General features: G+C 24.8%; 4 protein-coding genes across 4 annotated transcripts; 2 read left to right on the plus strand and 2 right to left on the minus strand.

The window, feature by feature from the left end:
- Positions 1–315: 315 nt before the first annotated feature.
- On the plus strand, positions 316–2,475 carry PG985_009102 (uncharacterized protein; the record flags this gene model as incomplete). Its single annotated transcript, XM_066828870.1, has 3 exons — positions 316–703; positions 914–1,180; positions 1,256–2,475. Coding segments are annotated over 3 exons (1,875 nt in total), but the record flags the coding sequence as incomplete, so codon positions are not given.
- Positions 2,476–3,082: 607 nt separating this feature from the next.
- PG985_009103 (uncharacterized protein) lies at positions 3,083–4,914 on the minus strand (the record flags this gene model as incomplete). Its single annotated transcript, XM_066828871.1, has 5 exons — positions 3,083–3,686; positions 3,806–4,237; positions 4,311–4,365; positions 4,443–4,814; positions 4,899–4,914. The coding sequence occupies 5 exons, from the start codon at positions 4,912–4,914 to the stop codon at positions 3,083–3,085; spliced, it is 1,479 nt and encodes a 492-aa protein (XP_066683783.1).
- Positions 4,915–22,385: 17,471 nt separating this feature from the next.
- Positions 22,386–22,814, plus strand: PG985_009104 (uncharacterized protein; the record flags this gene model as incomplete). Its single annotated transcript, XM_066828872.1, has 2 exons — positions 22,386–22,574; positions 22,680–22,814. 2 exons carry the CDS (start codon positions 22,386–22,388, stop codon positions 22,812–22,814), a joined length of 324 nt encoding a protein of 107 aa, XP_066683784.1.
- Positions 22,815–23,305: 491 nt separating this feature from the next.
- Positions 23,306–26,224, minus strand: PG985_009105 (H+-transporting ATPase; the record flags this gene model as incomplete). Its single annotated transcript, XM_066828873.1, has 3 exons — positions 23,306–23,357; positions 23,422–25,901; positions 25,962–26,224. The coding sequence occupies 3 exons, from the start codon at positions 26,222–26,224 to the stop codon at positions 23,311–23,313; spliced, it is 2,790 nt and encodes a 929-aa protein (XP_066683785.1). The 3' UTR covers positions 23,306–23,310.

Here is a 26,224-nt window from a genome sequence, read left to right on the forward strand (position 1 = left end):
CAAGTTGCGCCAGTGCTTTCAAAGGCCCGTCTTCTGTCCAGTCGATACCAGGAATTTTCTCCGGGCGACTCCCCGGGACTGCGATTGCTGCTGCTTACCACTTGCTTACTTGACCAACCTGCACCTGGGCTCACACTGCAGTACGACAGCAATGCCGCTACGGCTGCCACTCTCCGTTTCGGCATTTCCGATTGCGGCCTGATGAGCCAATCCATTTCGTTATCCTCCTTGGTTCAGTAAATGCCATAGCCCCAATAGGAAGGTTCCCTTGTCTATCTTTTTTTTTCCCGCCTTATCGGGGGCTTGGGGTCAGGGCCGCCTGCGTGGTCCAGTTGGGAGGGCCAGAGAATGCCGTCGCCTGCAACCGCCTCTTCATGCCAACCACAACATCGCCATAATCCCACTGCCGCTGCCGCTACCACCGCCACTTCTTCAGCCGCCCCTTCCGCCGACTCCCACACGCCCGCCGCCTCCATCGGCTCGCCCTCGGCTGCTGCCTACCACACCACCGGCCACAAGCGAGGCCTGTCGCAATCCCTTGACGGCCATTCGCCCGCCGAGTCCAACGCCTCCTCGCCGCATCCCCTCCGAGACAACACCTCGGCGCCCGATGACCAGAGGGCTAAGAAACGGAAGCCTGGGCCGGGCTCCAGGGGCGTAGCGAACCTCACGCCCGAGCAGCTGGCCAAGAAACGCGCCAATGGTATGTCATCATCATCGTGGTTGCTTTTTATTTTATTTAATTTTCTATTTTGGCTATCTTCCGGCCACTATGTCTTTGTCCTCTCCCTGGCGGCCGGTGGGGATGGTGCCACTTGCCTGCGTTGCACCTGCCCGGATCGGCATATACTCCCCCACACTATACTATAGTTGGATCGTACGACGGAACAGCTGTGGTACTCGACTACGCAAGCTGGTATAAGGCGTATCCTTCATGTTGCTAACTACCCGGTCCTCCGTTACGTAGACCGAGAGGCCCAGAGAGCCATCCGTGAGCGGACCAAGAATCAGATCGAGGCCTTGGAGAAGAGGATTCGCGACTTGACCTCGCAGCAGCCTTACCAGGAGCTACAGGCTGTGATACGTGCCAAAGAAGAGGTCGAGGCTGAAAATGCCGATCTCAAGAATCGGATGGCCTCTATTGTATCCTTGATCCAACCGGTATTGAGAACCCCACAAGGTCAGCATACCATCACGATATACGTATATCGCCCACCCAGGTTCTGAGCCGGGCGGCTAACTGTGATTCCAGCAGGGGAAGGGGCAGGAGCATATAGTGCGCCTCCTGTGCAGCCTTTTATGGGTGCGCAGGTAGCTCCAGCTAACCAGCCTCACTTGTCCGCTCCAACCACTTCGACGCCGCCGAGCACAGCTTCGCCCACCTCGGCTGAGCAATCATGGCAGCCCTCAGGCGCCCACAGCACGGGATCGTCGGTGCAGGCTAGTCCCAACTTTGCCCAGGTCAAGTTGATCGGTCAGCAACGAGCGCAAGCCCTCGAGCTGGGTGCCGGCGAGCAGCTAAGATTGGATTTCCTGTTGGATTCGTCGTCTGCACACAAGCTGAACCGGATGCAGACCGGCGTCAACGGGGCGCAAGACTCGCCTGCCTACAGCCACTTACCTATGAAGCATGACTGGAACGGGATTCCGATCCCAACCGCGCGGTCAGGCTCTTTGGCGCAACCCCTACCGCAGCCCCAAACTCATCATCCGTATGAAAATGGTGGACAGGTAGGACACGATCAGGACCCCTCCTGGATGGCCTTGTCGGGACCAAAGAACTGTGGTCCGACGTGCCCCCTCGACAGCCTTCTTCTCGACTTCCTCCACGAACGGCGACAGCGTGCTGCGGAAGGCGTCTCGACGCACGAAATCGTCGGCCCCCGCTACCCGTCTGTCTCGTCGCTTCTGAATCCCGCCAACAGCGCCTACTCTCATCCCCTCTCTAAGGTATTCACTGACATCCTGGCCACCTTTCCGGGAATTTGCGGATTACCTGAGCGCGTCGCAGTTTTGTATGTCATGTTCCTGGTGATGCGCTGGCAGATCTCGCCGTCCAAGGAAAACTATGATCTGCTGCCGTCCTGGGCGCGCCCCCAACCCTCCCAGGTCTACATCAGCCACCCGGCCTGGATAGACCATCTGCCCTTCCCCCACATGCGAGAGCGCATGGCCAAGGACTACAACCCGGCGGACTACTTCTTCGAGAACTTCTTCATCCCCTTCACCACCACGCTGAGCCTAAATTGGCCGTATGAAGAGACGGACTGTCTGCTGCAGAGCCCCGATGGCGACGAGCTGCTCATCAACCCCGTGTTTGAGCGGCACATGCGGCGTCTGGAGAACTGGACCCTGGGCGACGCGTTCCACCAGACCTTTCCTCAGCTCAACGGGACGTACAACCTCAAACGAGACGGGAGTATAGCTCGAAATAACCGCGACGGCAGTTTGGAGGTCCGACCAGGCGGGGGCTGATGTGTATGATGCTGCGATACTACCCTAGCCCGGTTGATATGTTTGATTGTTTGGATCGAAGGTGGTGGGTATGATGGTGTGTAAGAGAACGGTGATATCCAATCACACCTGTACAAGAAAAAAACATGAGTATCAGTGCATTGCATAGTCACCGGAGTTATGTTGGATGTCTGACTTTTTCCTGCTTTTCGGCGTTCGTTGTATGGCGGCTGTTGTTGTTTTGGGGCTGATATGGATACATGAGGACCGGCAAGGACTGGCGAAGGTGGCATATGCCGCGTCGTACTCGTCACAGTTCCTGGTCACTGGGTAGGTGTCATTATAGTCGGTGGCCGAGCAAGGAGGGCCTGGGCGATACATGAGAATCTTTGTGGCCTTGTATTTACGTGTTAATTTGTGTATATATACATATCCCTTTTCTGTCCAGTTCACATTCAGGTCTGGGTATGATTACAATGCACTGACAGGCAGCGTGATAGCAGACAGCGCAACGTAACTTATGTTGGTAATACAAAAGGTCATAATAACAAACACTGGCTGATGCTGTCCACGATGCTATAACTCAAATTTATCGATGCAAGGAACGGGCTGCCATCCACCATGTATCTTATGCTTCGTCGTCCAAGTTCCTTACGCCAAAGGAGTAGGTGTGGAGGTTACTGCCGTTGCCGACAAAGAGTGTGGGATGATTATCCCGCGGCATCGTCTCGAACTGGAGTGACTGGATGACGCCACGGTGCGACCGGATCTGGTCAATGTCCGGCGACTGCAGGCGGTGGCCCGTCTTGGTGGAATAGACGGCCACTTTGCCGTCGTCATGAGCAGCCGCAACGATGCCCTGCTCCCGATCGACGTCGAGCCCGATCTGGATATGCGGGCCATTGCGATAATCGGGGAACTGGACCACTGGCATAACGTGCGCGAGGGTGGGGTGACGCCGATTCGCTCGTGCGTTGTTGTTGTTGTTGCTGCTGCGCAGCATGCGGACGTCGTAGACGGCCATGGCGTTCTTGAGGCCGCTGACGAGGACGTTGTGCTCGTTCAGGGACTTGATGTGGGTTATGGGCGAGCCGAGCCTCTTGGAGACGTTCCGGGTATCGTCGTTGCGATCGCGGACATCCTTGATCGAGAGATGCCCTGGGCGCCCTCCGGCTAACAAGATCGATGGATGTTCATCCATAAACTCCAGGGCAAATATATCACGATATACCCTATCGATTCTCGGGGTTAGTAACGCATTCTTCTATGCAGTAAACAGTCTATTTAGAGAGGGGATAAGGCAACGGCGGAGTAATGTGTGGGCTAACTTGAGCACTCGAGAGTCACTTACTCTGCGTAGGTTGTGGCGTGGATCGAGGGTGCCAGCCACCGGGGGTCTCTTTCGGCATCCCATTGCAGAATGCCACGATTGGACCCAATCGCACACACGGTAGATGAGGCAGCTGGCCCGGGAGCAATAACGTTGATCTGATAGTCCGTGATTTTACGGTTGTGGCCGGGGATGCGCACGTTGGTAAAGGGGCTTTCTGAGTCTCCCACTCCCCATCCAAGAAGCCACTGGGGGGTTGTTGCTGTGGAGTTTTCGGGTGCTTCGAGAGGCCGGAACCTCCAAAGCGACATATCCCTGCCAGGGGCGCGGCTCGCGACTAGGACTGTCGTGGAGGGCTTATGAAACTTGATGTCTGATATCTGTGACACTGCCAGCTCGTTGTAGGGGTTGCCGCGGGGCGTGTTGTAGTTGGCAAGCAACTGTCGATGGGCTCTAGAACAACATATATGTCAGATGATGAGAGACAGCTCGTTCAGCCCCAGGGCCGAGCAATATTGATACTCACCTTCCATTGCGATCCCTAGGGATGTATGTCGAGAATAGCAGCAGCTCATCCAAGGCTAGTACAATGTCAGAAACTGGCTCGGTAGATTGTATAATTTCTTGCCATCGCACCGCCGGCCTCTGCTCAACTTACTTGCATATGCTACTCCCAGCCCCGTCTTGGTATCGGCGCCGATAACGCACAGTTGCTGGATGTTGGTGCTCGAGCGCCAGCGGGCATCGGCCAGGGGAAGGACACCCTTTTCGACGATACCCTTGGCATAGCCGGCCTGCTGGACGTCTCGGCGAACAATACCATATTCGCGAGCATAGACCCCTCCTATCAAGGCATCGTTCATGAGGTGGGAGCGTTTCAGCCGTCCCTTTTCCAGGCTCAGCCGCTGGAGGACGGCCGCGGCCTCCTGGCTCTCCAGCCGGCGCTTCTTGACATTGTCAGAGGAATAGGCCGAGGTCGAAGGGGCGGTCCGGCTACTTTCCACTTTGAAGTAGCGTTTCTTCTCTTCATCTGCTGGATTGTTAGTAAAGAAATCCGGCATATAGAGTACCACGGATGGGCCGGACGAGGGTCATGACTTGCCGTAGAAGTAACCTGGGATCTCCCTCATTGTGACTGGTACTATTGCAGGGCATCGCAAACGTGAGGATGGGGTGCCAACGAAAAACTCTGCAACGGTCGCAGTGAGTAATCTTCTTCCCTCCCCAGTATTCAATACGTCGCCCAAGTTTGGCTTTGGGAGAAGCCAGGTACGCGAGATCACGTGATGGTTCTCGCGATGATTTTTGTATGGGGTCGTGTCGATAGTGATAGCGATAGTGAAGCCCGGTGGTTACGTAGTTGTACGCTGTTGGGCGCATTACTCATACACTTGACCCCTTGAAAGTTTATTAATTTCGAACCCTTATAGATATTTTATATTTTATTAATAAAATTATATTAAATATATAAATATTAAATAAATTAATTATAATATATATTTAAATAATTATATTATATTATATATTAACTTTTTTTATAATATTTTTAATTTTTTTTTAAATTAAATAAAATAATTCCATTTTATAAAGAACGTTAAATTATTATTTATATTAAAAAGAAAATTTATATAAAATTTATTACTTTTTATACGATAAATTAAATTAAATAAATATATAAATTAATTAATTATATAATAATTAATTAATAATAAATTGATAATAATATATTTATTAAATAATTATTTATTAATTTCGATTTACTTTTTTAACTTTATTTCCCGCTTATTAATATTTTAGTATTATTTGTTTTATTATTTCGTTATAACGAGTCTTTAAATAGCGATTAAAGATTAATATAACCTCCTTTTTTATATTTATACGGTTTTTTTTTTAACTTTATAAAGACGCGGTATTCGTTATCGAAATTATAAAAGAATTAATTATTATCTCTTTTAATTTCCTTCTTTATTTTTATTTTTTATTAAATAATAAAAAAAGAATATAAATATAAAGTTATTTTTTATTTCGACTTTCGAAATATTATATTATTAACGATTTTAATAATATTAAGGTATTTTAATTTTAATAAAATATTTTAATTTTAAAACGTTATAATATATAATTAATAAAATAACTTTTTTAACGTTATTAAAAGTATTTTTTATAAATATATATAATATAATATCGTTATTAATATTAATATTTATTATAATATATATAAATAAGTATTAAGATTTAATAATTATATATATATTTAATAATATATAAAGGATTAAAATAATAAATAGTAATATATATATATATATATATATATATATATAATAAAAAGGAGAGATAAATTATAGATTTTAAAAAACGTTTATTATAAGAATTTATATTTATTTTTAAAAAATTTTTTTAAAAATTTATATAAAATCGATATTTATATACGTTAATTTTAAAAATTTTATTATTTAATATAAATAATTTCCGATAAATTTTAAATTTATATAATATAAATAAATAATTCCTTTTTTAATAATTAAATATAATATTATTATAAGTTCCGGGTTTATTTTAAATTTTATATTATAAAGAATAATAAATAATTATAATCGAAAGTTATAATAAAAAAAAGATTTAATATTTATTATTTATTATTATTAAAGGTTTAATTTTTTTAACTTTATTATTTAAAATATTTATTTATTTTAATATAGAATTATTATTAATTTATATTATTATTTATTTATTTTATATTATTTATATTAATTATATATAATATATATTAAAAAAAAAAATTTTAAATAAATAAAATAATTATATATTAATCGATTTTATAACGTTTTTAAATTCTTTTAAAGTAATTAAATAATTATTAATATTAATTGATTTTAAATATATTAAATTAATAAATAAAATAAATAAATCGATTTTTATAATATTTCTTAATATTTTAAAAGTTAATTATTATTAATTTATATAATAATATATAAAAACTTTAATTTAATTAAAATTATATTAAAATTTAATTTTAATAAAAAATAATATAATTAATATTTAATTAATATATTACTTTTAATAATTATAGATTAAAATTATATAAATATTAAATAAATTAATTTTTAAAGAAAATTATATTTAATATTATTAAAAGTATTTTAAATTTTATATAAAAGAGTTTAATTATTAATTTTATAAAAATAGCGGTTTTTAATATCCTTTTTTATTTTAAATTAAAGGTTTTTAATAATATTTATATTAAAATTTTTAAAAAAGAAATTAATAAATTTATTAAAAGAGAAGTTATTAATAATTTAAATTTTTATTAATTTTAATTTATAAATTAATATATTATTTTAAATAAATTAATATTAAAGGTATTTTTTAATAAAGTTTAATAATAATAATAAAATATATTATTAATAATAAGTTTTATTAAAAGGTATAATAAATTTATTTAATTCCTTATTAATATCTTTATTAATAAAATTAATAAGAATTAATCTTTTTAAAATAGGTTTATTTATTTAATTTAAAAGGACTTTTTAAATTTATTATATTTTATTTTTATATTCCTCGACTTTAAATAATATATATTAATTAATATTATTTCTTTATTTAAAATATATATTTTTATATATATTTTAAATCAATTTTATAAACTTTATTATATATATATTATTATTTATATTAAAAATTAATTAAAAATTATTTAAATTTAATTAAAAATATATATTAAATTTAATTTATATATATTTATTAAATTTATATTAAAAGTATTTATTTATTTAAATTATTTTTTTTAATATATATTATATATAATTAATATAAATAATATAAAATAAATAAATAATAATATAAATTAATAATAATTTTATATTAAAATAAATAAATATTTTAAATAATAAATATTAAATCCTTTTTTTATTATAACTTTTAATTATAATTATTTATTATTCTTTATAATATAAAGTTTAAAATAAATTTAAAGTTTATAATAATATTATATTTAATTATTAAAAAAAGAATTATTTATTTATATTATATAAATTTAAAATTTATTAAAAATTATTTATATTAAATAATAAAATTTTTAAAATTAATATATATAAATATTAGTTTTATATAAATTTTTATAATAAAAATTTTTTAAAATTTATAATTTATTTCTCTTTTTTATTATATATATATATATATATATTATTATTATTATTTATTATTTTAATTTTTTATATATTATTAAATATATATATAATTATTTAAATTTTAATATTTATTTATATATATTATAATAAATATTAATAATAATAATAACGTTATATTATATATATTTATAAAGGATATTTTTAATAATTTTAATAAAATTAATATCGTTATATTAATAATTAAATTTTAATTTTTTAAAAAGTTTTATTTTTATAATTATTAATAGGCCTTAATAAAGGGACCTACTTAAATAAAATAAATAATAAAAGGAAATTAAGTATTAAACCCGATTAGGCAAACGGTCTTTAGAAATAGAAACGACCCACTTTTTAAGTCTATTCTATCTACTAATTAATTAGCGCCTTTTCTTTTTTTTTTTTTTTTTTATATATATATAAATATATTAATATTTATACCTTTTTTATTAATTTATTAAATAATAATATTTCTATAAAACGTTTATTTATATTTATAATTAATTTAAAAAACTAAAAACCCGATATATTTCTTATATTATTATTAATTTCGTTAAAGTTTTAATATATAAAATTAAATCGCGATTATTTATAATAATCTAAAAATTTAAATTTAATAAATTAATTAATTAAATACCTTAAACTCTTACGAATACGATTTAATAAATATTTTTATTAATTAATTAATTATATATATTAATTTAATTTTAAATAACTTTAATATATAAAGTTTTAATAATTATTATTATTATTATAAATATTATAATTCCTTTTTATAATTAATAAAGTTTTAATAATTATTATTAATATATATTTATTAATTTAAAAATATTTTTTTTTTAATTAAAGTTTTAATATATTAAAAAATTAATAATTTTATTTTTTTATTTTTATTTTATATTTATATCCTATTTCTATTTCTATTTATTATTTAATTATAAATTTATTAATCGTTTATATTAAACTTAATACTAAATAAATATCCCGATATACCCTTTATTAATGTCCTTAATAAACTATTTAACGCGTTTAATAAACTAACGCTTCTTTGTTTTATAATTTACCCCGATTTTAAAGGCGCGATAATCGATTAAATAATTATATCGAATTCGAAACCGGCTTTAAATTAACCGCGAAAAAATAGATTTATCGATTAAAAAAATAAATTTAAAATAATCGGCTATATTTATTATAAATTCAACGTTAATAAAGAAATAATTTTAAATCTTAATAATCGTATTAATCGCATTAAAACCGTAATCGATAAACTCTTAAATTTTATAAAAAACACCGCGTAAATTATTTAAAATAATATAAATATTATATTCGATAATTTATAAATTATTTTATTTAAAAAAATTAAAAATATAAGAAATAAAATTAATAATAATATAAATAAAAAAATTAACGTTACTTTAATTAATAATAATTAACCGATTTTATTACTTTTAATAAGTATTCCTTTTATATTTAATCTACCCCCGCTTTTAATTAACTCCTTAATACTTAAAATATAAAAAGTATTAAATTTACGTTTAAAATATAAAAATTTAGGAATTTTTAATTTTAATTAAAATAATTTCGATAATTTAAATATTATATATAATAAAAAAAATATTATTTTTTTAAACGTTAATTTATTTTTTATATAAATTCGAAGTTTTATAAATAACTTAAATAATTTTATAACGTATTAAATTTTAATTATTTTTAAAATATTATTTAAAAATAACGCTTTAATTTAATAAAACGAGGAATTTATTATATTTTAAAAAAATAAATTATATTAAATAAAATTAATATAAATAATAAACGTCCTTTATAATAAATTTAAATTAAACGCTTATAATATTATTAAAAAATAAATAACTACTCATTTAATTATTCACGAAATAATTAATAATATCAACGCTTTAAAATAATATTTTATTAAAATAATCTAATACTTTCATTAAATAGGAATATTAAATAGTTATAACTTTAATACCTATATTATATTAATTTAAATTTAATTTATAATAAACGTCGAAATTTAATAATATTTATAATTACTTTTATTAACCTATTTTATTTATATATATTTAAATTAAATAACTTTTATAAAAAATATTATATTTTTATATTATATTAATTTCTATATAAAATTTTATAATAATTATAATTAAAAACGTTCCGATTAATATAATTAATTAAATAAAGTTAAACTTATATTAATTTAAAACTAATTCTTAACTTTAAACTTAATTTTATATACCTTATAATCGCTATTTCTTTATTTTAACTCTTATACCTTTCGGTATAATTTTTATAATACCCCGTTATATTTATATAAAAATAATTAAAATAAGTAATACCGCCCTTAAATAAAAAAAGAATACTTTAAAAAAAGTTTAATTTTTTATTAAATAAATAATTAACGAAATAATAAATATAACCGCGATAATTAACGCGATTAAATTAATTCTTAAAATTAGGATAATAAAAAAATATATTTTATAAATAATAATAAAAATAATATTATATTAAAAATTTTTAAATTTAATAATAATAAAAATATTAAATATAAATATTTTATATTTAATTAAAATAAAAACTATTTTAAATATTATAATATATTTTATAATAAAAAATAAATTAAAAAATATATATTTAAATATTCGGAATTAAATATATTTATTTCGTTAATACTTAATAAACGAATATATTATTATTATATAAAGGAATTCCTTTTTTAAAATATATTATTTAATTATATTTATATATATAATAAATTTTATAATTTTAAAAAATTTAATTTTTTAAAAATAAATTTTAAAAAATTAAAAATTTTACCGAAAATTAATATTAATAAAAAAAAGCTTATTATATAAAAAATACTATTTATTTTAAATAGCGATTTTTTTACCCTTTTCGATTATATTTATTTTTATATTTTAATTAAAACAACCCTTAATAACGATATAATATATATATATTTAAATAACGAAACTTTTATAATTTTTATTAATAAAGAATTTTTAAAAATTTTAAAATATATTATTAAAAAAAAGCTTAATAAATTATAAAATATTAATAAAAATAAAATTAAAATAAATAAATAAATAAAGTTTATATTTTAATTTATAAAATATAATAATATTAAAAAACTTATCTTTAATAAAATAATTATAAAAAGTTAAGTATTTAATAATTTTTAATTTAATATCTTATTTATTAATAACTTTTTTATTTTATATTAAACCAATATTAATTATAAAATAAATAAAGTTAAATATAAAAAATTTTATAATTTTATATCCTTATTTAAAACTATATTTCGTTTTTACTTATATAATTATAAAATTATTAATAAATCTAAAATTATTTTATTTTTAAAAAAATCTATTTATATTAAAATAAATTATAAATTACTCTTAAAAAATTATAATTTTTATTTCTATTCTTAAAACGTTTTTATTATAAACGTTATTATAAACGTTAAATCGACTTAAATAATCTTAATAATAAATAATATAAATAAATTTATAAAAATTAATAAAAAATAAAAATTAAATTTTATTAATAAAAATATTAATAATAATTTTTTATATATTTTTTAAAAAAATTTTATAATTATATTAATAATTATTACCGTAATAACTAAAATTAATATAAAACTTATTTTAATTTTTATAAATATAATTATTATTTTAATTATATAATAACTTTTAATTAATTTAATAATACTTTTCTTATTTAATATCGATACCAACCGTTTTATTTTAATTAATATAAAATTTAATATAAACTTTATTATTATAATTATTATATTTAAAATAACTTTATTTATATTTAAAATCGATATATTTATATTAATTATAAATCTAATTTCCGTAAATTTATTAATATTTATATTTAATTATATATTTAATATAATCGCGAATTCCGATAATTATTTATTTTTAATTTCCTCGTTAAATAATTTAACTTTTAATAAACTTAAAATTATAAATTTATATTTTATTTTTAATATTAATAAATTTTAAAATCTTTTTAAATAAAAAACTTTTAAAAAAATAAAAATATATACCGTTAATTTTATTTAAACTATTAAATTAATTAAAATTATTAATAAATATTTAAATATTTAATATAATTAAAAAATTATAAATATATTTAAAAGTTAATAAATAAAAATTCCTTTAATAAAAAAATAATATAATAAAAAATTAAATTTATATATATATCTTTTTAATTAAAAAAATTAATAAGTATTAAATAAAATTTATAATATATTATATAAAAAAAGACGGTTTAAATAAATTAATAAATTATACTTATTTATTACCTTTTTATTTATTATTTAAAAATACGTTTATAACGAATTAAAAATAAAAGCCGTTATTAATTTTTATTTATTTAACTTTATTATAATATTTAATTTTTATTCCTTATTATTATAAATTAAAATAATTAATAATATTCGTAATCGCGAATAAATTATTATTATTAATATAATTTAATTTTATTATTAATTTTAAATTTATTTTAAATTTTAAAATAAATTTATCGTTATAAATTATAAAAGTTTCGAAAAATTAATAATAATATTTATAAATTTTAAAAACTTTATAATATATATATAACGATTTATAAATAAATTATTAAAATTATATAAAATATTTTATTATATTTTTATCGATAATATCGTAATTTTTTTAAAAACTTTCGAAAACTATATTTATTATATTTATACGATTTTTAACTTATTTAAATTAAAAAATATCGCTATAAATTTAAAGAAATTTTTTTTTAAATATTTATTAATTAAATTATTAAAATTTAAAATTAATATATTTAAACTTAATATAATTAAAAAATATTTTATAATAATTAAATAATTAACTTTTTTAATTAATTTATAAAGCTTTAAATAATACTTTAAAAATATAAAATTTCTTAAATATTTAATTTTTTACTATATATAATTATTTAAGTTTTTATAAAAAAAAAATTTAAATTATTAATTAAAAAACGAAAATAAAATAAAATAATTAATAAAAATTTATTTAAAAAATAAATTTATTATAACGTTACGTTATTTATTTTAATCGAAACTAAATTATAATTATTCGAAATATTATAAAAAACTATATATAATAAAATAAATTTAAATTATTAAAATTTTAAATAATAATTATTTATTTAAATTAACAGATCTTTTAAAAAAAGATTTAAAGTTATACTATTTTATATTAAAAACAAATATAAATAATAACTTAACTTTTTAATTTTAACTAGCGTTATTTTATTTATTATATTTTTAAATTATTATTTATTATTTTTTAAAATATAATATAAATTATTTAAATTTAAAATCGCTTATTTTATTTAAATAATATAACGGATAAAAATTATAATATAATTTATAAACTTTTTTATAATCGTTTTAATAAATTATAATATAATAAAAGAAATTTTTAATTAAATTATTTTAAATATAATAAATATAAATAAATTTAATTTATTTAAAATTTTTTTTTTTTTTTTTAATATATATTATATATAATTAATATAAATAGTATAAAATAAATAAATAGTAATATAAATTAATAATAATTCCGTATTAAAATAAATAAATATTTTAAATAATAAAGTTAAAAAAATTAAACTTTTAATAATAATAAATAATAAGTATTAAGTTTTTTTTTTATTATAACTTTTAATTATAATTATTTATTATTTTTTACGATATAAAATTTAAAATAAATTTAAAATTTATAATAATATTATATTTAATTATTAAAAAAAGAATTATTTATTTATATTATATAAATTTAAAATTTATTAAAAATTATTCATATTAAATAATAAAGTTTTTAAAATTAATATATATAAATATCGGTTTTATATAAATTTTCGAAGAAAGCTTTTAAAAATAAATATAAATTTTCGCAATAAACGTTTTTTAAAATTTATAATTTATTTCTTTTTTTTATTATATATATATATATATATATTATTATTTTTAATTTTTTATATATTATTAAATATATATATAATTATTAAATCTTAATATTTATTTATATATATTATAACGAATATTAATATTAATAATAATATTATATTATATACGTTTATAAAAAACGTTTTTAATAATTTTAAAAAAATTATTTTATTAATTATATATTATAACGTTTTAAAATTAAAGTATTTTATTAAATTTATTAATTTATTAAAATTAAAATATTTCGATATTATTAAAATTATTAATAATATAATATTTTAAAAATTAAAATAAAAAATAATTTTATATTTATATTTTTTTTTTATTATTTAATAAAAAATAAAAGCGAAAAAAGAAATCGAAAAAAATAATAACCGATTTTTTTACGATTTTAATAACGGATATCGCGTTTTTATAAAGTTAAAAAAAAAAACTACGTTAATTTTTAATTATTATTTAAAAATTTATCGTAATAAAATAATAAAATAAATAATATTAAAACGTTAATAAACGAAAAATAAAAAAATTAAAATTAACAAATAATTATTTAATAAATATATTATTATTAATTTATTATTAATTAATTATTATATAATTAATTAATTTATATACTTATTTAATTTAATTTATTATATAAAAAATAATAAGTTTTATATAAATTTTTTTTTTAATATAAATAATAAATTAACGTTTTTTATAAAATAGAAATAAATTTAATTAAAAATTAATAAACGTTTTTATTTATTTTTTTTAATATAATTTTTAAATTTATTATATAATAAATAAAATTAATTTTATTCCTAATATATTTAATTAATTAAAAATAAAATAAAATACTTTTAAATAAATAAATAAATTAATTATTTTAAACGAAATATAATTTATTTAAATTAAAATTTTAATAAAATTAAAAATAAAAAATTATATAATAAAAATATATTAAAAAAATATTAAATTTATAAAATTAATTAATAATTTAAAAAACGTTATTATAAATAATACGATATTTAATTATTATAATATAACTCGCTTTAATTATTTATTTAAATTTTAATATAAATTATTATATAATATCGATATATAAAAAAAAAAATATTTATATATATTTTATAAAATAATATATAAATTTTTATAAATAGCGTATAATAACCGTTATTATTTTAATTTAAAACGTATAATAAATTCTTTATTTAATTTTACATTTAAATAAAAAAAATATTATATAAAAAAATATAAAATATATTATTTAATATATATAATTAATAATATAAATAAATAATAAAGTTTTAAAAATTATATTTTAATATAATATAAAAACTTATTATTAATACGAATTATTATTATTAATTTTATTATTATTTTATTTAAAATAGTTTTAAAAGAAACTTTATAATAATTTAAAAATAAACCTTATATAATATATTTTAACGCTTTACTTACTATTTTTTACCTTATATTAAAATAAACTTTATTTATTTTTAAAAATAAAAAATATATAATAAAAAATTAAAGCTTTATTTTCTTAATTATATTTATAATATATAATTAAAAAATCTTAAAAAATATTATTTTTAACCGCGATAAAAAATTTATAAACGATTTTTAAAAAAGTTTTTAATTTACGTTATAAATTAATTTATTTATAATTATTATTTAATACTTTTAAAATAATAGGTTTTTAAAATATAAAAATTAAAAAGTTGAATTAATAATTTAATATTAAAACTTTATAAACCTTAAATATAATTAAGTTAATTTTATTTTAACGTTATAATAGAATTTAAATAGCGTTTTTTTATAAACGATTAAATTAATACTATATAAATAATTATTTAAATATAAATTTCCGAATCCGATAAATATTATTATTAATACCGACGAAATAAAACGCGCCTTCGCCGATATAAGATTTATAAGGAATTATATTTATAAGGATATTAAGTTCGTTATAAATTTTATTGTAATTATAATAAAATATTGTTATAATAATTATTATTATACGATCGATTTTATCGTTAACGATAAAATTTATTTAAAGTTTTATTATAGTTATAATTTATTTAAAAAATTATTACGGAAATTCTTTTAATAAAAATTTAAACTTTAAATTATACTTAAAAAAGTTGGCCCTTTAATATATAAATTAAACTTTTTTAATAATTACCGTATCTATTTTATTATATCGGTTAAATATTTAACGCTTATACTTTAAAAAAAGGATTTATTTAAATAAATATTACGGCTATTAGGATTAATTAAAATAAAATAAAATGACGATTTAATTTAATGTAAATTAAAAATAATTATTAAATATTAACTTAATTGTTAATATAACGAATATAATTATTTAATTAAATAAAAAAGCTATAATTATAAACTTAATATTTAAGAATTAAAGGATATTTTAAATAAATTAAAAAAATTAATTGAAAAATATTAATATTATAAAAGAAATAAATTAATGTAAATTTTACTTTAAAAAATACGGCATATTTTTTAATATAGTATATAATTTATACTATAAGCCGAATTTAAACGATTAAAAAAACGTCTTTAAAAAACCTTTATTAAAAATAATAATATATAAACTATAAACGAAATAAAGGTATATATAACGCTTAAACGAAAATATAATAAATCTTATAAAGTAATAAAGAATTAAAATAAATATTTATAATAATATTTTATGCCGCTTACTTTTAAATATAATATAAATTAATTGAAAATAGTTAAAAGTTTTTTCCGTCGCTAGTATTTAATAAATTTTAATAAAGGAATTTATTTAAATAAAATAAATAATAAAGGGAAATTAAATATTAAACCTAATTAGGTAGGCGGTCTTTAAAGGTAGAAACGACCTACTTTTTAAATTTATTCTATCCATTAATTAATTAATGTCTTTTTTTTTCTCTTTATTTTCTCCATGTATATATAAATATATTAATATTTATACCTCCTTTATCGATTTATTAATTATTATATCGCTTTTAATAAATTTAATTTTAAAATATTTAAAATTATATTTAATAATATATTTTTTAAATTATTATAATATATAATTTTTTATATATATAATTTATATATTATATATAAAATATATAACGGCGAAAACCGTTATTAAAATTATTAAATAATAAAAGGTATATTTATATATATATAAAACGGAAATAAAATTTTAAAAATCGTGGAATTTTTAAATAAATTTAATAAAAGTTAATATAATAAAATTATAAATTAATTTAATTAATTAAAAGGAAAAAATTATTATTAATAAATAGGAAATAAATAAATTAAAATTAATAAATAATTTTTAAATAAATATATTATTATTAATTTTTTATTAATTAATTATTATATAATTAATTAATTTATATATTTATTTAATTTAATTTATTATATAAAAAATAATACGTTTTATATAAATTTTCTTTTTAATATAAATAATAAATTAATATCTTTTATAAAATAAATATTAAAAATATTAAATTCTAATTTATTAAATTTTAAATTAAATTTATTTAATTTTTAATATTTTTAAAATTACTTTAATTTATATTAAAATTAATATTTTTTTAAAATAAATTAATTTTAATTAAAGTTTTTTTAATTAAATATATTTTATTAATTACTTTATTATTAATTTATTAATTTATTTATTAATTATAAATTTTAATTTATAAATATTATTAAAATTTATATTATAATTATAAAATTTAATTTATAATTAATTAATTAATTAATTTTTTTATTATTATTTAATTATTTTTATTAATTATTTAATTTATTTATTTATTAATTTATTAATTAATTTTAAATTTTAATTTATAAACGTTATTAAAATTTATATTATAATTTAATAATAAAATTATATTTATTTAAAAAATTTTTTTTAATATATATTATATATAATTAATATAAATAATATAAAATAAATAAATAATAATATAAATTAATAATAACTTTATATTAAAATAAATAAGTATTTTAAATAATAAAATTAAAAAAATTAAATTTTTAATAATAATAAATAATAAATATTAAACCTTTTTTTTATTATAATTTTTAATTATAATTATTTATTATTTTTTATAATATAAAATTTAAAATAAACCCGAAACTTATAATAATATTATATTTAATTATTAAAAAAAGAATTACTCGTTTATATTATATAAATTTAAAATTTATTAAAAATTATTTATATTAAATAATAAAATTTTTAAAATTAACATATATAAATATTAATTTTATATAAATTTTTAAAAAAAAACTTTTAAAAATAAATATAAATTTTTATAATAAACGTTTTTTAAAACTTATAATTTATTTCTTTTTTTTATTATATATATATATATATATATATTATTATTTATTACTTAATTTTAATTTTTTATATATTATTAAATATATATATAATTATTAAGTTTTAATATTTATTTATATATATTATAATAAATATTAATATTAATAACGATATTATATTATACGCGCTCGTAAAAAGCGTTTTTAATAATTTTAAAAAAATTATTTTATTAATTATATATTATAACGTTTTAAAATTAAAATATTTTATTAAATTTATTAATTTATTAAAATTAAAATATTTCGATATTATTAAAATTATTAATAATATAATATTTTAAAAATTAAAATAAAAAATAATTTTATATTTATATTTTTTTTTTATTATTTAATAAAAAATAAAAACGAAAAAAGAAATCGGAAAAAATAACGATCGATTTTTTCGCGATTTCGATAACGAATATCGCGTTTTTATAAAATTAAAAAAAAACTATATAAATATAAAAAAAAAAAGCCGCGTTAATTTTTAATCGTTATTCGAAAATTCGTCATAACGAAATAACGAAATAAATAATATTAAAACGTTAATAAATAAAAAATAAAAAAATCGAAATTAATAAGTAATTATTTAATAAATATATTATTATTAATTTATTATTAATTAATTATTATATAATTAATTAATTTATATATTTATTTAATTTAATTTATTATATAAAAAATAATAAATTTTATATAAATTTTCTTTTTAATATAAATAATAAATTAACGTTTTTCGTAAAACGGAATAAAATTATATTAATTTATTATTTTAATATATATAAAAAAATTAATATTATATTAATAAATTAAAAAATAAAATAAAATAATTTAATTTATATATTATTTATTAATAAAATATTATTAATAATTAATAACGAATTATTAATTAATAATAATTATTTTAAAAATATTTTAAATATTTTAAATATATTATTAAAAAATTTTAAATTAATATATTTAATCCTTTTTAAAAAGTTTATTAAAAATATAATAAAATATATTTAAAATATAATAAATTTATAATTTATATAATAAATAATATTTATTATTATTAATTATTAATTTATTAAAATTTAAATTAATATTAAATTTTATTTATTATTTATTTAATTATTATTAAAATAAAAATATATATTATAATATATATTAATATCGTTTTTAATATTTATTATAATTAAATTTTTTTTTTTAAAATAAATATATTAAATAAATTTAATGTTTTTTATATTAACTTTATATAATAACATTTTATATATATAAATTTAAAAATTTTTAAAATTAATTTAAAATTAATTAATAATTAAACCTTTAAATAATTTATATTAATAAATAATTTAAAATTAAATTTAAAATTTTAATATAATTAATATAATTTAAATCTTTTTATTAATTATAATAAATTATTTAATTATTTATAAATTATATATTAATTAAATTAAAAGTTTAATTTATTAATTAATTTAATTATAATAATTAATATTAAATTATTAATTAAATTAATTATTTAATTAATTAATTAATATAATATTTTAATAAATATTAATTTTAACTTTTTTAACTTTTAATTAAATTTTAATTAATATTAAAATTAAATTTAATTTAAGATTTATTTATTTATATTAAAATTAAATTATTAAAATTTAAATTTCCTTTTTTTATATTTATAAAATATTAAATTATTTTATTATATCTTTTATTTTCTTTTATTTAATTAATTTAATTTATTTTATTTATTATTAAATTAAAATTATTTATTTAGATTATTTAATATATTTTATATACTTTTTTAAATTAATAATATAATAATTATAATATTTAATAAATTAATAAATATTAAATTTAAAAAAGAATAAAGGAATATAAAAGATTATTTTTTAATTTATAAATAACCCTTTATTAAAAATAATAAAACCTTTTTATAAATTAATAATTTAATAAATTTTATTAAAAAATATAATATATTTATTTAATTCTTTATTAATATCTTTATTAATAAAATTAATAAAAATTAATTATTTTAAAATAGATTTATTTAATTAATTTAAAAAGGCTTTTTTAATTTATTATATTTTATTTTTATATTCTTTAATTTTAAATAATATATATTAATTAATAAATAAAAAATTTAATAATACTTTATATTTTTATTTATATAATTAATAAATTAATTTTCCTTTTAATAATAAACTTTTAAAATATTTAATTATATTATTTATATTTAATTTTATTAAAGGTTAAAGTATTTTTTTATTAAAGAAAAAGTAACGTTTTTTTAATTATTAATAATATTATTAATTTAATTTTTATTAATAATTATAACTTTTTCTTAATTATTAATAATTATAAAGGTATATATTTATATAAATTTAAAATATTTATAATAATATTTAATATTTAATTTAATATAATATAATTAAAGGATTTAAAAAAAAATTATTTTAAAAAGGATATATATTATAAAATATTTATTATAAAAAGAGAGGTTAAATATATATTAATAAAAAAAGCTTTAAAATAAAAAATATTTAAATATAATTTAATTTTAAAATTAATTTATAATAACTTTTTTTTATAATATTTTAAATATATTATATTTATTATTATTAAAATAAATAAAGTTAATATTAATTAATATAATATATTATATTTATTAATTTATAAAGTTTAATTTATTAATAATTTTATTATATAAAATATTAATAAATTAATATAATATTTTAATTTTAATTTTTTCTTTTATTATAATTTTATAAATTTAAATATATATAATAATATTATTTTAAAATAATATTTATTAATAAATAATTATTTTATAAACTTTTTATTAAGCTTTTAATTAAATTTATAATTCTTTATACTTTTATTTAATATTAAAAAAAATAATATTATAATTATTAATTATTAAAAAGTAAGGATAAAATATTTAAAATAATTTAAAAGAAAGAAATAAAGAGGATCCGTAATTTAAAGAACGAAAAAGAATAATAAATCGATTAAAAATTAAGATATTAAAGTCTATTTATAATTCTTTATTTAAAAAGATTAAATATTAATTTATTAAAATTATTATTATATTAAATTAATTAAAATTAACTTTTTAAAAATAAAAGGTTAAAAGTTAAATTAACGTTTTAAGTTATTTTATAATAATTAAATTAATAAATAAATTCATAATTTAAAGTTATTTATTTTTTAAAATAAAGAATTAAAATAATAAAAAAGTAATTAAATAATAATTTTTATTAAAATATTAAATAATAAAAAATATTAAAGATATTAATTTATAACGACCGATATTAAAGCCTTTATTATTATTAATATTAATAAAAATATTTTAATAAATTAAAAAGGTTCGGATTATAATAAAAAAAATAAAAAAGAATAAAAAGAAAATAAGAAATAAATATTAATATATATAAAAAGAATATATATTAATATAATAATAATATTAATATAAAAAGAAATAATTTAAAAGAATAATTAATTAATAATTATATAAAAGCGTTTTTTAATAAAGGATTATATTAAATTAATTTTAAAATAAAACGACGTTTTATTTTTATTAAAACCTTATAAATAATATTTAAAAAAGAAATTAATTATTTAAAATATTATAAAAAAATTCTATTAATATATTATATATATTAAAGTTATATATAATATTATAAAAGTTATTTATTATTTATTATTATTAATTAAGAAATATATTTAATTTAATAATTTAATAATCTTTTAAGAGAGAACCTGTATGACCAGTGAGGCGGGTAAGCTGCAGTACAGCGAACAAGCTCCCAGCTAGCTACGTATGCAGCTCCCTAGCTCTCTCTAGCTACCCCTCACCTAAATTGGGGAAACCAGACAGACACGCTCAGACTCAGTGCAGTCAATACTTGTAACCCCTCCATCCGCCTCCAACTCGCAACCTTAGACACACCTCTCAATACTCCCTCCTATACACACCACCCATAACCAAACATGTAAGTCAGCCAACCGTTAAGGAAAAAAGGAACAAAGTGCCTGCCTGCATGCACATCCGCATAGCGCATTGATCGACACCCATCTAACCTCCGAGATCCCCCAGCAACAGCACCCCCAAACAACCGCCAAGATGGTCTACACCCTCACCGTCCACATGTACGCCAAGGACGATGCCGAGTGCATCGAGAAGCTCAAGCTCAAGCTCATCGAGGCCGCCCGCGTCTACCGCAACGACAAGGAGACCGTCGACTGGTTCGTCATGCAGGACGTCAAGGACCCCCGCGCCTTCACCGTCGTCGAGCGTTTCGAGCAGGAATCCGTACGTCCCATCATCACCCCCCGTTGTTCCTCTTCCTCCCTTCTACAGTCAGCCACGACAATGATACAGTGAGCTGACAAGACAACCTGCCTTGCCGTAATGTAGAGCCAGAAGTACCACTTGGAGAACCCTTACTGGAAGACCTTCGACCCATACGTGATTCCTCTGTTGGCCAAGGACATGGATCTGCGCAGACACGAAGAGCTCGACACCAGCAAGGACGTTGTTGTGCCCCAGTAAGCTATATATGTGTATACAAGATATGAACAGATAGGGTCAGCATACATAACCAACTTCCAACAAGAACCTATATATATATACACTAGACATGTGTAGACTACACGTACAACGCGATGATATGTGGAATGGGAAATGCAACACAACGACAGTATAAGAACAGCCCTGCCACACAACAGCCATGCCAACGATGAACTCAACGGCAGACTACAATTGCAGGGCACCGTAATCTACTTTACCATATCACGTCACAGTCATGAAAGAAATGCGGTTATTTTATACTTTTTTCATTAGGTCTTCTAGAAACTAGACTAGGGAAATCTGTAGATGGGTATAGTATCCCCCGGGGCACAAGGACTCGCAGTATTAGGCAAGTCGGTGGCCGCTTATACAGGTAAACAAAAGGAGTGTGATGGTCCCCACAGGAGTCCGTCACAAGCAAGAATTCCCCGACGGTGCTGGCGATCAATTTGCGCCGCCCGTTTCATGGCGGGGTAGTCTATTGAGACTTCTCGTGCTGAGTGGAGACACGTTGGAGCGAAACGACTGTGAAACATGTTAGCCAACTGACCAATGGGATTACTAGGGAGCGAGGGGTTTATAAACTTACCGAAATCCTCGAGAGATCGCTGCTTCTGGTTGCCCTTGGGCGACTTGCCGTGCATCAGGTTGTCGAAGCCGACACTGTCCTGGAGCATGTAGTAGAGACCTCCCATGATGCAGAAGACACCGAAGGAGAAGATCCACACACGAACGACAGCGACAATGGAGGTAGGGTCTCCGTGCTCGAACCAACCCCAGATACAGAAGCAGGTGGCGACAATGTCGACGACAAGGACGGCACCAGACAACTGCCAAGAGGGCATGGAGGACCAGAAAGGACCGTTGGCACGAGTGATGAAAATCAGCCAGTTCTCAGTGAGGGAGACCTGCAGGAAGATGACCTCGTCCAGGTTACCGAAGTTCTGGATGATACCACCGTGGATGCCCTGCTCGGAGATGCCACCGGCGTACATGGTGGTGACAGTGATCCAGGTACCGACAGCCAGAACAACACCGAGAAGGACGGACATACCCCAAAGCTTGGGCAGGTTCCACTTGACGGGAGACTTGGAGAAGGGGGCGTTGTCGTAAGCAATGGCAAGGGTGGCAACATCGGCGAAAATGGCGATGAAGACGACGAGAATGATGTTCAAGCTGCGGTTCAGAATGGCGATCCAGAGACCAAGGTAGATCTCGAGATGGATGGAGAGAGCAATTCTGTAGACAACGTAGGCGTACATGCGGTGGAAAATTTGACGGGAAGTCTTGAGGGCGTCAATAATGGCACCAAGACCGGGGGCAAGGAAGACGATATCGGCAGCAGAGCGGGCAGCGTCGGAGGCACCCTCGACAGCAATACCGGTATCAGCCTTCTTCAGGGAGGGGGCATCGTTGACACCGTCACCAGTCATGGCAACGAGGTAACCACGCTGTTGCAGAATCTCGACGACGTTGTACTTGTGCTGGGGGAAGACCTCGGCGAAACCATCGGCAGCCTCAACGAAATCGTAGACCTCAGAACCGGGCATGTCACCACCACCACCGAGACCAAGGCGCTCAGCGTTGTAGACGTTGGTACCGAGACCGAGTTGGCGGGAAGTCTCACGAGCGATACCGACGGCATCACCAGTAAGCATCTTGATGGACAGACCGAGAGACTTGGCTTCGTTGATAGTGCGGGCAGTATCGTGACGGGGAGGGTCAGAGCAGGGCATGATTCCGAGAATCTCCCAAGCACCCTCACCTCGCTTGCGGGCTACACCGAGAGAACGGAAACCACGGGTGGCGAACTCAGCAACCTTGTTCTTGTAGGCCTGGTCGACCTCCTCAGGGATGGCATGGTCCTCCTCGACGGTCTTCAGGACGAACAGAGGAGCACCCTTGACACAGGTGATGACCTCACCTTGGGGAGAGCGGACAATGGCGGTAACCTTCTTGGAGACGGGGTCGAAGGGGAAGAACTGCTCGACGTGGTACTTGGACAGGACACCCTTGGCGCGGGGGTAGTACTTGAGGGACTTGAGGAAAGCCTTGTCGATAGCATCAATACCCTTCTTCTTGCGGGAAGCAGCCAGGCAGGCAGTGAGCATAAGGTCCTCGGGATCAACGCCAGCAACGGTGTAGGGCTCGGACAGAGACAGCTTGTTCTTGGTCAGGGTACCGGTCTTGTCAGAGCAGAGAATCTCGACACCAGCCAGGGACTCAATGGCAGACAGCTTCTGAACGATAGCCTTCTTCTTGGCGAGGTAAGCAGCACCGACAGCCATGGTGGTGGTAACGACGGCGGGAAGACCGACGGGGACACCGATGATAGTGATGGCGAGAGTGAAGCGGAGGATTTCGACAATGGGGTTGGATCGGTAGAACGAGGAAACCCAGACGACCAAGTTGGTAAGGACGACGAGAACCAGAAGCACAGTACCGATACCGTTGAGAACCTCGGTGAAGTGACCAGTACCAGAGTTGGCTTGGTTGACGAGAGCAGCAGCGCGACCGACGAAGGTATTGTCACCAGTGGCGGAAACGACGACGAAGGCCTCACCACGCTTGACGGAAGAGGAAGCGAAGCACTGGTCACCCTTGTGCTTGTCGACAGCAAGGGACTCACCAGTGATGGCGGACTGATCGACTTGAAGGAAAGCATCCTCAGTGACGATGCGACCATCGGCGGGGATAATGGTACCCTCCTCGACTTGCAGGATATCACCAGGGACAACTTCGGGGGCCTCAATCTCCTTCAGGGTGCCGTCACGGAGAACGACAGCCTTAAGAGCGAGAGTCTTCTTCAGCTCGTCGACGATGGAGCCGGCCTGGAATTCCTGGACGAAACCAACGACGGCGTTGAGGAGAAGCAGACCGCAGATGACACCGAAATCAATCCAATCCTCAAGACCAGCAGCCAGGACGGCCGCAGCCTCCATGACGAACTGGATAGGACCGACGAAGTAAGAGAAGAACTTGAGAATCAGGTTTTCCTTCTCCTCCTTCATCTGGTTGAGACCGAACTTTCTGCGACGGCTAGTGACTTCGCTTTCTGTGAGACCCATGCTGCAAGGTTGTTAGCTTCTAGTGCCATCGGCGAGAGTGGAGTGTGGGGGTGTATCTTACCGAGTATCAGTCTGGAGCATGTCCTCGGGGACGGTACGGCCGGCAGCGGGGCTGACGTCGCCTTCCTCCTCATCCAGGTCATCGCCGCCATCTTGGGACTCGAGGTCCTCAATCAGGGCGTCGATGTCCTCGTCTTCGTCATCGTCGTTCTCAGCCTTGACCTTGGCGGGGGCAGGGTCGGCGTGGCGTTCCTTCTCGTCGAACTTGCCGGACTCAATGTTGGTGTTCAGCGCCGGTGCGCCGGCAGGTTGTGACTCAGCCAT

This window comes from Apiospora marii (genome assembly GCF_038362585.1).
Source record: "Apiospora marii strain CBS 49790 chromosome Unknown utg000005l_segment0_segment0, whole genome shotgun sequence".
Classification (NCBI taxonomy): domain Eukaryota; kingdom Fungi; phylum Ascomycota; class Sordariomycetes; order Amphisphaeriales; family Apiosporaceae; genus Apiospora; species Apiospora marii.